At 47.0% G+C, this 18,216-nt stretch overlaps 1 protein-coding gene across 1 annotated transcript in view; it reads left to right on the plus strand.

Annotated features, from left to right (window-relative positions):
- The first annotated feature begins 6,064 nt into the window (after positions 1-6,064).
- Positions 6,065-18,216, plus strand: part of LOC112551298 (C-type lectin domain family 1 member A-like) — a 26,028-nt gene continuing 13,876 nt past the window's right edge. Inside the window, exons 1-3 of the mRNA XM_025211479.1 lie at positions 6,065-6,136; positions 6,661-6,738; positions 8,485-8,585. Coding sequence (XP_025067264.1) covers positions 8,495-8,585 — 91 coding nt within the window. The 5' untranslated portion in view covers positions 6,065-6,136; positions 6,661-6,738; positions 8,485-8,494. The remainder of the gene's footprint in view (positions 6,137-6,660; positions 6,739-8,484; positions 8,586-18,216) is intronic.

Raw genomic sequence — 18,216 nt, forward strand, 5'->3', positions numbered from 1 at the left:
GCTTGAATGAGCCAGCGCTTCGCTCCGGGCATGCTGCTTCAGACACTGAAGTGTCTGAAGCCTCACACAGTCCGACTGCCAGGTGCTGGTAGCTGACTCTGGTTTTAACATGTCTGCCAAGTGCTGCCAACCATGTGTCCAGAAGTTAGAACTTCCCCCAGTGACCACAGGTACACATGGCAGGGCTGCAGGGACTTGGGACTAACTGTAGCTGCAGGACATCTCAGTAAGGCAAACTCAAATGAGTGTTACAGAACCTTTCACCTCAAAGAGAACCCTTGTCCATGCAGTAGGCAGAGCTTTCTCAATGACCAGTCTAAGGATAGCAGAACAAATTTCCACAGGAACCAGGAAATGTTGCACACCTGGCCCCTTTCTGCTCCAAGACCCAGAGACTTCTTGAACCTGTTGTCTCTAACCTAGCATGTGCAGACACAAATGTCACTTGTTTAGAAATATAATACAGTCCCCTTAAGATAACAGTGATCAGTTTCTTCTCTAGGAGAAGAGTAAAAAAACCTCATGTCACAGACGTTAATCACACAGAATTTTTGAACAAAGGAGAAGAATGTGAATATTACCAGGGATGAGGGCACTGTACAAAATATGTAAAGAACACACGAATTTCCCCTTATCTTCTTTACATGCTGCTCTCTGTTGGTATTTATGAAGTATTGTAATTATCATGGAATATGATTAAATGCTTCATAATAATGTCTACAGTTTTGTTTTCCCCATGAACTCAATTTGATTCTGATGAGGCAAACTTCCCATAAAATTTTGGGCTTTCTCCCAAATCCCAAAAAGAGTATCTTTATGGAATACTGGTCTGAAGTTTTGTTGTTTCAACAGCACACAAACTTTCATTGAATGTTTCTCATTTCTTTAAAAAAAAAAATTGCAGCATGAAATTTTCATTCCAACACTAGACAATGTAGGCTGGAAGTGATCAAAATAGGAAGAATAGTTCTAGTTAGTCATTTCCATTCAAAAATGGGAAAAAGATATCAGTTTCTAGATACAAAGCCAACATTTTATGTAGAAAAAAAAAACATACTCTTTCCAAGCACCAGTATCCATTGGGTCATATGTCTCTTGCCAGAGTCTGAGGGTGAGTAGGGATTTCCATTCTCTTTTCCAACCACTCTTTTTTAAAATGCCTTCTCCCCTTCCATCCTCCACTTTTGCAGTAGAACTAATGATATATGTAGAAAAGGAGCCCTGTTCCAAGCAGCAATGACAGTGTCCATGGGGCCCAGGGAAGGAACCTTGAGAGAGCAGGAAGAAAAAGTGGGCAAAGAGATGAGATCAGTGTAGTGCTCTAAGTCATGGAGCAGAAGAGAACATCCAAGAGTCAACACAAATGCAAATGTTAAGGGATCCCCTTGCAGAGCTTCTCATTTCCTAGGTTCTTGAGTTTGATGTTTGCTTGTTTGGGACTGGTTTGATAGTACCATTTTTGGAATGTAATATTCATACCAGGTGCTTGCAACTTTTAGTGCATCTTAAGAAGGAATTTGTGGGAGAGGGAGTATATTTTGGTTGCCTTGAAGGAATAATAAATATATATTAAGAAAAAGCCATAGAAACCCCACACCAAAACAAACTAAAGCACTCCAAAAAGAAAGCTGCAACAAAAACTGTATTCTTGCATTGAGAGTATGGCAGGCTGGCATGATGGCTTGAGCCAGATGGCTCAGGCCGATTGGTAGGGGCATTTCTGTTCCCCACCAATCAGGAGGAGGTAGGAGGAAGGCTTGTCCCACTCTGACCCAGGGGCAGTGAAAAAGAGGACTTGAGGGGGAACTAACCCCTCAGGCTTTTCCATTGGTCCATTGTCAATTGGGGGGCAGAGCCTCCGGAAGGGATAAAAACCCACATGCCCAACACATGGGAGGCTTTGATGAGGAAAAACAAAGAAGGGTGCCAGAAGAGCTGGGAGAGCTGACGAGTGAGGTGGAGCAGTTGCCCCAGAAGTGGCCCCAAGACTCGGCTGAGCAGGAAGTAGCAAGCGGCTGCTCCCAGCCCCACCATGGAGAAAACCATGGTGTTGGTGTACAGGTTGGTGCATGGAGGGTCTGGAGAGCCAGAGATGTGGGGCAGAAATGGAATTTTTTCTGGAAAACTTTCCAGTGCTTTATTTTTCCATGGAAAATTTTCCATTTCTAAAAATTTGTTGTTTCCTGGAATTCATTATTAACAATGAACGGATGCCAATAAAATATTAGGCAAACTTGGAAGTTTCAAAATTGTAACAAATGTTTTTGAGGTGATTAGCCCTAGGAAGTGTGTGAGAGAGAGTACATACAGGTTTCCCTCGCCAACCACAGTTTCGCGAACCATGGTTTTGAATATCCACACTTAATATGCTGTATACCATTTTGGCCACCACGATATACAGTTTTGAGTTACTACAGTTTTCTACAGCTGCGCACCAGCCTTTCACCTTACATTTTTCCTATAAGCCTTTTATCTTACTAACCATGGTTTTGCCAACCACAGGAACTTTCAGGAACCTAACCCCAGAGGTAGGCAAGGGAAACCTGTATATGTTTTACTGATTTGTAAACAGAAGGGTAAATACACTCACATAATAATCCAAACCAATAATCAAGTTATGAATTCACCTAATTGGCTGTGCAGGTCAAATCAAAACCAAAGCACAGCATATCGTGCACAGTTCTTTGGGTGTGCTAAAAATAGTGTGCCAACAGTTTTCAGTGCCTTTGTTTTCTTTCTTAAATTTAAACAAACAATGTAAGGGAAGTACATACTATTGTGTATTGTCTTGGAATTTTTACAAGCATTCCAATAAAAATAATTTCTTTCCACATAAAGCTTTGAATTTGTTTGAATATAACATTTAAACCACATTAAGTGTGCTGTACTTATTTTTTCCTAATCTCATATTTCAGTTCAAATATTTGTGGCTATTGGGACATAAAATTAACATGGGGGTACTTTTTTAGTTTTGTTTACTAAATATAAGTCAAATGAACATGCCAAATCAGATTACACTCTATATAGGGCATTGGAAATTTTTCCAGAAAATTTTCCAATTCAAAATGTTCTAGAAAACCTGCATCTCTGTGGAGAGCTGAGGGGACTCTGCAGCTGTATGAGGCAGTGCAGGTCCCCATCCCTGCATGAGGCAGGAGCCCCTTCAATGCACAGAGTGGTACATGGAGCTGGTAGAGCTGACGAGATGGCGTGGCTGCACAAGGCAGAATCCCCTTCAGTGCACAAAGCAGTGCATGGGGCCTGGGCAGAGCTGAAGGGATCCCATAGCTGCATGAGGCAGTGCAGGTCCCCACCCTTGCATGAGGGAAGAGCCCCACTGGGGCACAGAGTGCTGCATGGGACCTGAGAGGGCTGACCGGCCCGGTAGCTGCACAAGACAGGTCAGGCCTTCCTGCAGAAATCGACAGCAGGATGAAGTGAACATCCCAGTTAGGGGAGGAACGCCTGCCATCAACCCACAGAGAGAGACGAGCCAAATCCACCAGAACTTCTGGGAGCCGTGAGTTACCTGAAAAGGGGAATTGCTGTCCTGAGGAGGGGAAGAGGCAAGGATTTCCACAGATGAGGAAGGGTCCTCCCCTTTTGGTGATCAAAGGGAAGTCCAACAACCAGAGGGGTAACGAACCCTTTTGAGGCAGAGGGAGTTAAGGGCCCCCGTTCGTCAGGGGGTGGCTTTGTGGTTACTGGTTCATGCTAGCCATGTGGCCTAGAGTAGGGAAACAGCATTTCTTATGGTAACCTACTCTTTTCCCCTGGTATCATTCCTTCTTTTGGACATACTTTCTGTACTTTTGTTGTTGTCCTTTTTCCTTATATTGTTGGGACCCTTGCTGTAAACCTGTGTATGTAACATTGTATTATGAGATAATTATGAGCTGCTTTATTTAGCCTGCTAGTGGGCCTGCTAGTGCATCCCCTACTCAACACTTGCTTTAACTTTATTGGTTATCTTTATGTATTGAACCTTATTAATGTAATATCACTTATGTATTTTTAGTCTATTGTCCTATACCTGCCAGGTTTTATCTGTTGACCTATTATCTAACCTGTGTTGTACTGTTGAGTGTTCCCTTGCCAGCTGCCTGGAGGGCCCTGCTAAGAGTAGGGGCTGTACATTAACTGGAAGACCAAAGATCAAGGCTTATGCTGATATAGTTCCTTCATCTGCCATACCCCAGCTGAGATTGCCTGGGTTAACGTTTAATATAAGACTTATTGTTTTTGTAAACTTACATTTGTAAATGGTATGGATGTATAGAGATGCTTTATACATTTATTGACACTGTACTATAAAATTAAAAATCTGTAAATAGTAAATAGTTAAACGGTGTCCTTGATCTCTCCTCTGCTCTGTAGGGGAAGGAGGTGAGCTGGCCTAAAGCTAAGCCATCACACTCCCACAGCACACTTACACCCACGAACATCCTTTCAGTTTAAAGAGGGGTACCAGCTGCATACCACCCGGGCTACAAAAGAAACAAACTAAAAAGTTGCTTCAAGCCCAATAGTTTCTTCCCCAAACTTCCTTCTTGTTCAAGGACAGTCAATGAAAATACAAGAGTTATATGAAAAACTAGGAAGAGAGAGTTCCTAGGAGCAGACAAGCAAGTCACAATATAGAAAATCAGAAAACAGCATTCAAACCTTTTCTTTAATGATTGTGTGCAAAACTCAGTTCTGCCAAGATTCATAAATTAGCTAACTTTCAGAGAAAATGCCTAAAATACCATTCATCATTAAATTTAGTCTTTTCTGATTGATCAGCAGTACTTTGAAGGTTTTCATCATTCTAGCAAGGTACAGAGGGTAAAGAAAATTGGATAAAGAAAGTGTAAGGGCATAACAGGAGAAATGCAGAGAAGCATTCATCCCTGTCAGTAGAAGATGGTGTGTAGTTTAACAAAGTATAATGAGGCATACTGTCACTGATAAGAGGAACTGGGTAATATCTAACTGCCAGGTGGTGGCTAGCAAACTGAACTCTGAAGTTAACAGAATACAAGTTTTTACCTTCTCTGCACGAAAAGGACTGAAAACTTGGATCTTTTGCTTACTGGGTGAAGCATCCTAACCACCTAACCACCCTGCTACTGGGGATAACACATGATAGGGCTGACCCTCTCCTCTGTAATATTAAACACCTGATAGTCATGGGTTTGGGTTTGTAACAACCTACAATTTTCATGATCACCATTCTCATGACTTAAACACAGGTACCTCTCCACAATGGGCACCCGTACATAGATACATATTGGACTGACTAGGCTTCTGCATGTGGTCAATCTATGTGTGCACACTTACATGTCTACATTGCAGGGAAAATACAATTGTCCATTGTAATAGCAAAAGCATTATCTATGCAGCTATAAAATTCCTATTGAGATACAAAAATGGAAACAGAATTCCACCCATACTACAGAGCACAATGAATACCAGGAAGACAAGGAGTTAGACAAGTCAAGCCAAATTTTTGAAAGCTGACCTAGTAAAACAACAACAAAAAGAATAAGCAATTAGAAGTGTTGGAAGGGATTGTAAAGCATAAATACATTTTATCTATGATCAGCTCTGGGAACCAGTAGATACACTGGTTCTGTAACAAACCAGCCATGGGTAGACAACTGTACATAAACATCAGCAGAGTTGGCTGTATGTGTGTGCTGGTACAGCAGTCTCCACCTGCATTATATGTTTTAGGGTCAGAGCATGGAGTCCAACTCAGCAATGTTATCACCTCTGGGATTGTAACAATACGTATCTATTAACTATTAAGGCTGTCAATTTCCATTAACATGCATGATTAAAGTGTTAATTGGTTTTTATGTTAATTTTTTAACATATTAATCACCATGTGATTTTGGAGCCTGTGCCCAGGCTCTACTCTGCTGCTGTCACTGCCATCTCCACGCCATCCAGTGGGGCAGCAGTGGTAGTGCAGAGGACTGCAGGGCAGCCCCAGAATAGGCTCGGGGGTGCTGCAGTAGGAAGTCAAGGTGAGCAGGGCACACACACAGGCACAGACACAGGCACAGGAACACAGAAACACACATGAGCAGCCACAACATGCATATGGCCAGGAATGCAACCCGGTGGTGTGTACAGCCGCGCCCAGCAGGTAAGTCTGTGGAGGGGAAGAAGTCAGGGGAGCGGGAAGTGAGGGAGGACAACAGATCAAGGCTGCCACAGTGAGGGAGGGAGTGGGGCAGGGGTTGGGGTGAGTGGGGCCCCAGGGCCCAGGTGGGTCATGTGATGGAGCTGTGGGTGGCTCATCCAGGGGCTTGCTTTGTACATGGAAGAACAAGAGGTCCCACCAATAATTGGAGTGAGGAGGATGAGGGAGACCATGGTTCAGAAAATGATTGGACTTCAGTTTTGATGGGTTTTTTGTTTCTGGCATTGACTTAGTAGATTCAAAGTATCTGTAATGGCAGGTAGCTTCAATATCAGATGCATTGTGCATGTAGACAAAAGCATTACCTTTCAGATCAGCAACTTGAGGTCTTCCTGTGCAGTTTGTCAGTGAATTTCTGAACATATAATTTTCTGTCTCCTGGTTGGTGTTTGTCTCTAGTGAACAAGAAATTTAAGTGCTGAACTTGCACTGCCCACCCCCACCCCTCTCTCTCTCTCTCTGCTCAGAGGCAAAGCCGGTAAAGGATTTAAACTTCCTACCCAGGATTTCAGCCCTTGTTTTTGGATCTATGGACACAAACAAAGGTAATGCTAGTGCTTCTTCAGGGGCTTTGCTTGTTACAGAAGACAATTTGCTATAGATTCTATAGCTTTATGGTCAGGAGATGAACAGCAATGGCTATGTAATGGAAGAGTCATTAGTATATGCATGTGTATGTGTGTGTGTCTACAGACCATAGCTTAGCTCACTGAGCTTTCCATTGCTAAGAGCCTTCTTTGAGTTCATTTGAACCCTATAAAGTACAAAAGTAGTTTAAATTTTCCCCTCCAGTGTGCAGTATTTTGCATTAGTTGGCCCTGCTTTTTATTTTCAATGCTGTTGCACGTTTACCTACCTTGTGAGGTATCTTTGGTGTCCTCTCTGGTCTTGATTAATTCGAATAACTTTGTGATATCTGAGGATTTTACCACCCCACTGTGTGCTCCCCTTTCCAGGTCCTTGGGAAATATATTAACCAAGATGGGGTCTAATATGAAACTTTAAGGTACCCACTACTAGGGTTATGTATTTGACTGGTCAAAAATATTCCGCTAATTGACCAGTCAAGCAATTGTCAAATATTGTCAAAAATGATAAAACATTTAAAATATTAATTAGAACAGCAAAGAGAGAAACATTACTATTCAGTAGGTTAGATTGACACCCTAATTACAAAAAAAGTTAGTTAACTGTGATTGTGAAACAAGGGCAGTGCATTTTAAAACATAGTAGTGATTTTTTATAACTATCAGTGTTAGATCAATGTCAATGTGAATGATATTCAAGACTGAACAGTTCTTCTTTTCCCTGGCTTTTATCTGGAAACTCCTGGGTCAGCGCACACAGTTACAAAATAAAAAAAAAAAATTAATCAGAAATTAAACATGAATAACAACTATAAAAGGCCAAAGTCCTTTTAAAAATGCAGTTAGACTAATTAGGCAACAGGCCAACTCTTGAAGCATTTTGCTGTTTGCATTTGGAGATGCCGACAGTCACAGTAGACAGCTGGTAAAAGAAGCTTTTCTCTGTTGTTTTTCTATAAAGTCATCTAGTTTGGCACCTGTTTAAGGCAGGATCTTTATAAATAAATTGAGCTACAGGAATGTTTGTTTAGCTAATCCATTATGGCATTTGACCAAGTAGGCTGCAGCCGATCAAAGTTTATGACTTTCTGAATGAGTCAGTCTCTCAGGTGCCACCCTGCCTTTTGCCTTATTTCTTAAAACCACCCAACTATTATGCACAATATTTTTTACCTTGGATAAAGATCTAACCTGCCAGTTTAAATGCAAATATGGTCTTTTCATGGATTTTTTAGGTTGCTCAAAATTGAGCTGCTCTGTTTTTTGTGGGGTTCTTTTCCTGCCCTCAGCTCAGCGATACTCGAACATTCCAGATGTGCATAAAGTGATATGACTAACCTCCTGTGGAAGTTTGTCCCACAGTCCTAGAAAGAGCCATTGAGAGAGCTTTATTGGCTACAGGGACAGACCTTGCCCTTGGAGCAGAAAGTTCTGTTGTGCCTGAGGGGGAATGTTGTCAGCCACATGGATCTTAGGAAGATCTTTTAGTTTTCTTGGAACTGGAAGTGAGATTTAAGTTGGAGAGACAGCACAGTGTGGCAGGCAGGTGTGATGTGTTCACAGTAGCTTGTGTTGTTGCAAGATAAATGGTAATGTTCTGCTCTGGTCAATGCAGTTAAAATCATAACTCCTGCAGTTAAAAAAATAACTTGAGAGTAACGTTCATTTACTGCCAAACCCAACTGTGGAATTTCTCTTCCCTAGCCCAGGAGAAATGAACGAGCAGAGAGTGACCTATGTGGACGTTACATTTCGTACTCCAAAAGAGAGGAACAAACAGAAAGAAAAACCAAGCAGGATTTCGGGTTTGTTATCGTTCATCTGATTTTTTTTTTTTGACCAACTCAAATATCTTCCTAGAATATGATCTCACTAATGCTAGTATTATGAATCATGAATGTGTTAGGATTTTTTTTTGTTAATTATCAGTCAGTGACATATTGGTAGATTTGTCTGTATCTTTCTAGTATCGGTGAGGTGTTCCCCCATGAACAGATGCTATATTCCAATTAGGGGACAGCGGTGCTACGGAGCATCCAGAGCTCTAGATAAGCATTGTTTAATTATAAACTAAGAAATCCTTCCTTCATGATTTAAGGTAATGGAAAAGCTTTGCTTCATGGCCCTGTTTGCTCACATAGGCAGGGAGGTGATAGTTACATTGTTCATTGACTTAGAGACCAACAGAAGCCTGTTTCATTTTGCATGTGCACCCTAGCTAATTGGTGAACATTTGTATTATATGAGGCATGGACAGGTTCCAAATGGCTCATACCCCATCTTCCTTTCCCAGACAAACATAACTATAATAGTTAAAAATCAACACTAATGCAATACAGAATTTCAAGTACTTATAACGATTCCGTACATCAAACTAACTAGGAGTCTCAAATTAGTTTCTGAGGGTACTTTTTTACGTGTCTCCCAGGGGTGGGGCAGGTGGTACTTTAATTAGAGCAGTCCTGAGAGCCATTCTAATTAAAGTGCAACAGCATCTTGTGTATTAGCATCCCCACACTTCAAGTGGTAGTGGGGATGTTTGAACTAAAGCTCATTTAATGAGCTTTTAGTTCAAGTGCCTCCACTGCCACTTTGAAGCATGGTGATGCTGAAACATGAGATGTGGGAGGCTGCTGGAGTGCAGTAATTATCATGGTCCAGCAGACTTGGTTAATCAAGTCTACTCCAGTGCTGTAATTACAGTGTGTCAGAGCAGTCTCCATGCTCATCTACTGGCACCCTGAGGGGTCCTCTGAAGTGAGGTGCCCCAAAGCATGAGTTTGCACCATGATTTTCTGGCAGTATGAACCAGTAGATCTTATTGTTCTGTGTATTATGTAACCCTTCTCAACCTGCCAGGGCTGTTGCCTGCCTGAGACCTTCCTGAGCAAAATGGTCAACTCAGTGTCCCTTGTCTTCCACTCTTCTGGGTTATGGAAAGTATAACTTATTCCCTTGAAATATGTGTCTTTTGGGTATAACAATCTCAGATGATTCCAAGTTAAGTCTCATTACTCCACTTTTGCTAGCAGGTATTTTTTCTTAGTATAGATATACACAGCGTCACTTTCATAAATGGGTGGGAACTTCTAGAACCTTTGGTCACACTGGGGACATCTACACAGGATGATTTTAAGATGCATTAGCCATTTTTAAGGGGTATTAAGGCCACAGGTCTACATGTGTGCACCCTTAATGCACCTGTAAAAATGAAGATTTTAGGCTAATTGTACCTAAATTTGATACCTGCATAAAGCAGGTATCAAATTTAGGTGCTATTAGTTAAGGCATCTTAACCCCCATGTAGATGCCTTAAGGTGCCTTTAATGCTATGTGACTGAGTGGACTGGAGCCAAGCTTTGGGGCCTCATGCTACCACCAGGTGCCACCAAAAAGCAGAAGCAGTGGGTGCTGTTCTGCAAGGAGCAGACACTGGAGCTGGAGTGGTGGTTCCAACAGCAGCGGTCCCTGTTGGTGTGTGGTAAGTCAGCAAAGGGGGCAGCAGGTGTGAGGGGTCCTGTCAAAACACAAGGGAAAGGGCCCCCATGACTTCCTGCAGGGAAAGGTGGCAGTGCAGTGCAGGTAGGGCCTTTTTAATGCATGCCCTGTGCCTCTCCCTGGGGGTGGGTTTGCTGGCTGGGCAATGTGGACCTGCAGGGGCAGGACACCTCACTGCCTGCACCCTTAGAAACCCACAATGGGGCTCCCATCCAAGACAACAGGTAGGCTGGAACTGCGTCTGCCCCCAGTGCCCAGGATGCTGCCTCTCCCACCCACAGTGTCCGACATGGAGGCCAGGCATTTGCCCGGGACGGAGGTGAGTGAAGCAGGGAAGGCTGTGCCAGGAACTGGGGCAGATGCAGTTCCAGCTCACTTGCTGTCCTGGCTGGGAGCCCCAGCATGGGCTTCTAAGGATGCCTGAATCCTGGGCAGCAGCAACATGTCTCATCCTGCTTGGCTGCATTGCACAGCCAGCAAACATGCTCTGAGGGGGGAGTGTGGGGGAATTGCTAGCAAAGGCCATGCCCATGCTGTGCTGCCCCCTTCCCCTCCTGGGTGGGGAGGGGGGCTTTCTTTTGTGCTTTGACAGGACCCCTCATACCTTCTGCTCCCTCTGTTAACTTACTGCACACCAACAGGGACAGCTGCTGCTGGAACTGCCACTCCAGCTCCAGCATCTGCACCTTGCAGAACAGCACCCACAGTGCCATCTTCTTGGCAGCACCTGGCCGCAGAGCAGGGCCCTGCAGGCTCGGGTCTGGCCCACTGTCTTTTGATGGTGGAAAGGCAGGACCACAGGAAGGGGGTTAGAGCCTTAAGGCACCTTAATGTGGCTCACTGGGCTGCCTGCCTTGGTCAGTACCCTGGACAGCTCCCAGAAGCCCAGGGCAACTTGGTCTTTAATTTGGCACAGAGAACCAGCCTTCCAAGTTTCTTTACTGGGACTAATAATTTTAAGATAGTATGAAATCTCTCTAACCTGCTGCTTCAATTTTTCACTCCCAAAGTTATTTTCACACAAGTTTTTTAACCTATTTTCCATAATACATTAAGAATTACCATCCTCATAACTTTAAACATAATCTTATCAAGTACTAAAAGCATCTGCTAAAACTACAAATATGGGAATAATCTGTCACAGTCACCTGTGCCTAAAGCCTTCATTTCTTTATGCATAGAATTATTATCAACAGCAGTTCTGGCAAACAAATTCCACAGTTGCTTTGTAATTAGGCAGGTACTTTACCTTACTGGCAGGTATGTAATTGGAACATTCTAACACTGAAATTTTGTCAAATGCTATAAAAGTGGGTCTGCAAGCATTACATCTCTCCCAAATTTGCATTTGATTTTGAACTCACACAACAATCTATGTATTCTCAGAGCACTGTTTGCATTTGGCAGCAGTTATAAATTATTTATTACCAGCTTCTCTTAGGACTGGCCTCCCTTAAATAGTCATGACATTTTTGCACCTAAACCAGGGCCAATACCTCCTTCCATATTTTAGTCTATTTATAGTTCAATTTTGTTAGTGTCTTTTGTTAGCGTCTATGCTCTCCATTTTGATCACACTGTCATAAAAGGGTTACACCAATGCCCTTTTTTGAAACATCCATGAACATCTGAGTTTTGCTCTTGTCATATCACCACAGGACTGGGGCCTCTTTCATTCCTTCAGCTTCTCAAACTTTTATTTAATGCTTGTATCCCAAATCATTTGCATAATTTTATGCAGTAGGATTCGCACCCCACTGGTTACAGCAGCTGGATTAAGCACAAATTAGTTTACCATTCCAAGGAATCTTTTGACTACTTCTTGTCTGCCTGGGCAGATATGTCTGTGCTGCCTTCAGCTTTACTACCATCAACTGGTACACTGAATTTTCTGAACCTGGCTCTCATAAACATCATTTCTACAGCAAGGAAGTCATATTTTTATGTGTTCAGCTTTAGCTCAGCAGTACCAGATCTTCCCAACACTACGTGCATCCTCTGGCCAAGTTTTTCTACTATCTATTCCACATCTAAATATCCTGTATGGAGATTTATTGAGTGTAACCCATATACAAGGGCTGTGCAAAACTTTGGTCGCTGATTTGGTTTGGAGGAGGTTCAGCCTGATTTGGTGGCCAAATCTCTGATTCCAAATTGAATCAGGATAACATTTAATCTCTCAAAATCAACTTGAAACCCTCCAAATTCATTTTGAAAGATTGATGATTCAGACATAGACATAGTTTTAAATGTTTTTTCTATATACCTCAATGTACCAGGTGGCTCGTGAATGCTGTGATGCTGGGGCGGATGGAGCATCCCACAGGAGCATGGGGTGGTCACCAGTGTGCTTGGCAGCAGACCCAGAAGTGGATCAGAAGCACTTCCAATCCACTTTCACGTCCACTGAGAAACACCTGGGGTCCCCCCGCAGCTGATCGCCGAGCTGGGGGGATGTGTGTGGGGGGGGAGCGGTGGGGAGGGGGGGCTCTGCGCACTCAGCGGTGGACTTGGAAGTGGACCAAAAGCACTTCCAGTCCACTTCCAGGTTCACTGCCAGGCATGCAGGGGGATGCTTCTGTGGGCCATTCAATCCACCCCACCATTGCAGTGTTCACAAGCTGTGCCTGGTACCTTGAGGTATGCAGAAAAAACATTTAAAGCTGTAACTAGGGCCAAATCACTGATTCTTGAAATCGGCATTGAGTCTTCAGATTCGGGTTTGGCCGAATTGAATCAGGACAGTGATCCAAATCAACGAATTGAATCACTGTCCCCGATTTGGGCCAAATCCAAATCGAATATGGCCCACTTTGCACACCCCTACTATATACCATAAAAAAATTATTGTAATCTTCAATGAAACATCTTGTGCTTAACATAACCCAAAACTCAGTCAGAGGAAACAGTGAGAGCTACGAAGGGGATGAATAGCCACAAACCTGTGCTCTGATTGTCCAAGGGCATCTGTTGCAATTTGGCTATTTCATCAAGCGTGGAAAAATTCTGGGCATTAAATATCTCCTCCAGAATCTCTCTCCTGACAGACATGGAAGACATTATCCCATTAAACATATTGATTTCATTCTTTTAGATTTATTTATAAGTGGAGGGTTCTACCCATTTTTTCCTTACAGTGATCAGTGAGTATATGTATTCTGTGGGCTTTTCCCCCCACACTATGATCCCCAGAGCAAAGAGTAAGTCCAGCTCTTCCTTCATCCCCTGACACTGAACAAGAGCAACTTTCCTAGGCTTGGGAGCTCAGGGCCAGTTGGCCTCTTTCTACTGTATTCTGGCAAGAGAGTCTCTGTTCCCTCTGGGTGCATCCAGACGAGCGTGCACATGCCTCTTGCCCCACCTCAAGCCCCTTTGAGGCAGGGCAAGCGGCACATGCAGGAATGAAAAAATGTTCCCTGAGCTGCAAGTTTGCAGTGTGATGAGAAAATTAGACCCCTGGATATCCAGGGGTCTAAAAAAAATGGAGCAAAAAAAAAGTGGGGCAGGGCACAGTCCCAGATTGTGCCCTGAGGCAACTGGAGGCTGGGTCCTCCAGGGAGATGCTGTGGCTGCCAGACCATCTCTGTGGTTGGCCCTTTGCCCTGGTGCTGAAACGTGTGGCCTGCCAGGCTGCATGTTCAGTACCAGGGCTCCAGTGCTGGTGCGTAAGGGGTCAGGGGACTGGAGGAGGGGGGAGCTGACCATTGAGGGGAACCACTGCCGGCCTCGCCTGCTCCCTCAGCCCCGCTGATCCCTGCCCGGACCCTCCCCTTGCCAGCACCCGAGACCCCCCGATCCCTGCCCTGCATAGCCCTTCCCCACAGCGTTCCTTCCTAACCACTGCCCAGCTCGGTCCTGCCACCCTCAGGAACCCTCTGCTGTCTGGAGCCCTGGCTGGGGTGACCGGGTGGCAGGAGCCACCCCAGGGCTGGCAGGACCCAGCTGGGCCTGGCATGTGGTCCCTGCATGCTGCACCGGGTCCTGCCTCGGGCATCCTCCTCCTGGTCCTGGAGCTCAGAGGGCTCTTCTGGCACCATCTGAACCCCCCGGTCCACTAAGACCCTGGACTCTGGTTGGGATTGGCAGAGCTCTGCAGCCCCCTGGGACAGGGGTGGGGGTAAGGGTGGGGGTGGGGCTCCTTCACAAAATGGTGAGGTAGAGCTGGAGTCCTGCAGGGTCTGTGCAGGGTCCCAGATGAGATCAGCCCATTGATTAGGGGACCTTACCACAACCTCCTCTGTTGCAGGACTATAGTGCAGGCTGCACATGAGGTTCTCCTGGGAGGGGGAGGGAAGAGACCCACCAGGCACCGGGGTGGCTCTGGCATTTGCCTCAGGGTCCAGGCAAAGGGGACCTCCTCCCTCAGAACTCACCCAGTTGAATCTCAGGAACTCTGTATCCCCTAGATCAGAGGGAGGAAGCTCTGCCACTAGGCCTTCCTTTGGGCAGGCCTCAGCCTTGGTGCCCATGGTTTCAGGGGGTCGGCCTTGGTCAGCAAAATGAAGGGCTTCCCCCCTATCTAGCAGCCCCAAAACCTCCTCCATGGGGATCACCCATTTGATCTTTCTCAGGGGTGGGGTGTCAGGCACAGGTGGGGAGGCCCCTGGAGGCTGGGCTGCTCCTTCCCCCCCGTGTGGTGGTCTTGGAAGGGGGAGAGGAGTCCTCCATGTCAGAGGGCTCCAGCTGTGCCCAGGCCTTCCTCTTGTATTTACACCCTGAGGGGGACATGCACCCACTCAGCTATGGGGTGGTCCTCAGGTGGACAGGCTCCAGCAAGAGACGGTGAGGTTTGAGGGGGTGGGGCAGCCATGACAGGGGTATGACTAGGGGCAGGGGGCCCTGCTCCCTCTCTCCCCCCAGTTTCTGGTGCCCCCCTCCCCGGGACTGCACTAGACTTGATTTGGGGCTGGGGTCCCTTGAGCTCATGGGCGGGCTCGTAGTTGTGACTGGGGTGTCATCAGGGCTTGAGGGTGGTGGGGCACTGGTGGTAGGGGTACCCTTTTTTCCAGTGGGACCTGCAGATGCCCTCCCCACCTGACCCATGGGGCACTCATGATGTGAGTGCCCCGGGGCATGGCACCGGAAGCACCTCAGGTCCCCCAGTGCATAGAAAATCTTCACTAGGGCCTCCTGATAAGGAATTATCAGGCACCCCTTAGCCTCCAGCTGTGCTCCTGCTGCCAGCTGGATCATGACTTGGTGACGGAAAGAGCGCATGTGGTGGAGGCCAGGGTCTCAGCACGCCAGTGAGAGGGCCACCACTGGGGAGACAACTCTCCCCAGGGTTTGAAGCTGGGGGAGCAGGGCCCAATTGGGGATATAGGGAGGGATGGAGCTGAGGACTACCCTGGTCCCCAGGTCTTCTAGAGGCTCGAGGGGGACGTACTCGCCCTCCACCGTGAGCTCCCTCTCCACCACCTTTTGTGCAATGGCCTCCAAGGCAAAGAAAAAGACCCCATTGCCATGAAAGTGGGAGGCTACCATGATCTTGGGGGCTCCCACTACCCAAGCCAGGGTCTGCACCCAGGTCTCAAAGTGCAGGTTCTCCTGCCTGGGCAGTTGGCACTTCACCCTATACCTGTGGGTGAGTGCCGGAAAGGGGGCCCCACTGCCCAAGCTGGTAGGGCCAGCAGTGGAGGGTCCAGGGCCCTGGCTTTGTGTCTCCCTACAGCTGCCTGTACATAGCTGTGGTTTCCCCCCCTCAGTGGGCCATGTTGGTGGGGCCTGAGCTAGGGCCCAGGACAGGCTGAATGGGTGTGCTGGCTGGTATAGTGCACCTGGTCCCCTCAGTCACTGGTGGTCTAGGCTCTGCCCAAGCTGGTAGGGCCAGCAGTGGAGGGTCCAGGGCCCTGGCTTTGTGTCTCCCTACAGCTGCCTGTACATAGCTGTGGTTTCCCCCCCTCAGTGGGCCATGTTGGTGGGGCCTGAGCTAGGGCCCAGGACAGGCTGAATGGGTGTGCTGGCTGGTATAGTGCACCTGGTCCCCTCAGTCACTGGTGGTCTAGGCTTCAGGGAAGGGCCCTTTCCCTTCCCACCCCCAGCTGTGGAGGAGGCGGAAGAGGAGCCCTTTTCACTGCCCTTGCCTTTGGTCCCCAATGATGGGAGAGGGGGCTTGGGAACCTCTCCGGGGCGGGGGGGGGGGGCTGGCCAGGGGTGACCCCATGGCCCTGTTGGTTCCCTACCAGGGTCCCACCTGCCCCTGCAGTGGAGGTTGCAGGCTTCTCCACACCTGGAGGAGGTTGGTTGGACTCTGCCTCTGGGGTGGAGGCTGCAGGGGCATGCATCCCTTTGGGGGCTTGGCTGGGATCCACCCCCATATTGGGAGCTGCAGGAAGTTCTGTGGGGGCATCTGCCCCCCCCCCCCCCCCCCCCCCCCCAGAAGGTTTCTGCCCTACCACTGTTTAACATGAGGGCGGGGAAGACAATAAAGAAAAGCAAAATATCCTGCGGGGCTGGTGAATCTAGTAGGGGTAGGCCGGGCTTGTGGGGCAGAAAGGGGATAGGGAGGGAGGGAGGAAGGGGGCTGAAGCTCACTGAGCCAGAGCCCCACAGGAGAAAAATAACCGGGAGGCCTATGTTTTGAGAATGTGTTTGGGGAGGGGTAACACACACACACACAAGGGCTGGGGAAACTCGAGCTGGCTTACTCAGCCACACAACAAACATCAGGTCAGGGGGACTTACCACACAAGGGCAAAAACACACAGAGAAGGCTGCTGAGGCAGGTGTAAAAGATGGTGGGAGCAGGGGAGGGGCCTTGTTTGTGGAAGATCTCTCCAGAAGCCCCTGAGGCCTCCAGCTGCTCACTCAGCAGCAGAGAAGTAGGCAGGAAGACAAATAAAAGATTAGCTGATGGGAATATCCTGAGGGACACCCAGCATGGGTTTGTTACAGATAGGTCTTGCTTGACCAATCTCATTTCCTTTTATGACCAGGTGACCTAGCACCTGGACAAGGGGGAAGAGATTGATGTCGTATATCTTGACTTTAAAAAAGCCTTCAATCTGGTATCCCATGATCACCTCTTGGCAAAACTGGCTAACTGGAGCCTCAACCTCACCACAATCCACTGGCTGGGGAATTGGCTCCGTGGTAGGACCCAGAGGGTAGTAGTTGACAGAAACCAATCATCTTGGTGCGTGGTCACCAGTGGGGTCCCTCAAGGCTCTGTCCTAGGGCCTATACTGGTTAACATCTTCATCAGTGATCTGGACGTTGGTGTCAGAAGCGGACTGGCCAAGTTTGCTGATGACACCAAACTCGGGGGTAAAGCATCCACAACTGAGGACAGGAGGGTGATCGAGGCAGATCTTGACAGGCTCAGGAAATGGGCGGATGAGAACCTGATGGTGTTCAACACCAAAAAATACAAGGTTCTCCACCTTGGGAGGAAAAACCTGCAGCATGCTTATAGGCTTGGCAGTGCTACACTGGTTAGCACTACAGAAAGGGACTTGGGGGTCATGATTGACCACAAAATGAACATGAGCCTTCAATGTGATGCTCCGGCTAGTAAAGTGAGCAAAATGTTGGCATGCATCCATAGATGCTTCTCAAGCAAATCCCAGGATGTCATTCTCACGTACTTGGCCTTGGTGAGGCCACAGCTGGAGTACTGCATCCAGTTTTGGGCTCCAGAATTCAAAAAGGATGTGGATTAGCTTGAGAGGGTGCAGAGGAGAGCCACGTGCATGGTCAAAGGTCAGGAAAACAGACCTTATGATGAGAGGCTGAGAGCCATGGGACTCTTCAGCCTGGAAAAGTACAGGCCAGGGGTGATCTGGTGGCCACCTATAAGTTTATCAGGGGTGCTCACCAGGATCTGGGGGAATGCCTGTTCAGCAGAGTGCCCCAAGCACCCACTTTGAATGCCTTCAAGACACTTTTGAATGTTTATCTTGCTGGGATCCTATGATTCCTGCTGAGTTCCTGCGCCCG

The sequence above is a fragment of the Alligator sinensis genome, unplaced genomic scaffold, assembly GCF_000455745.1.
Source record: "Alligator sinensis unplaced genomic scaffold, ASM45574v1 scaffold148_1, whole genome shotgun sequence".
Lineage (NCBI taxonomy): Eukaryota > Metazoa > Chordata > Crocodylia > Alligatoridae > Alligator > Alligator sinensis.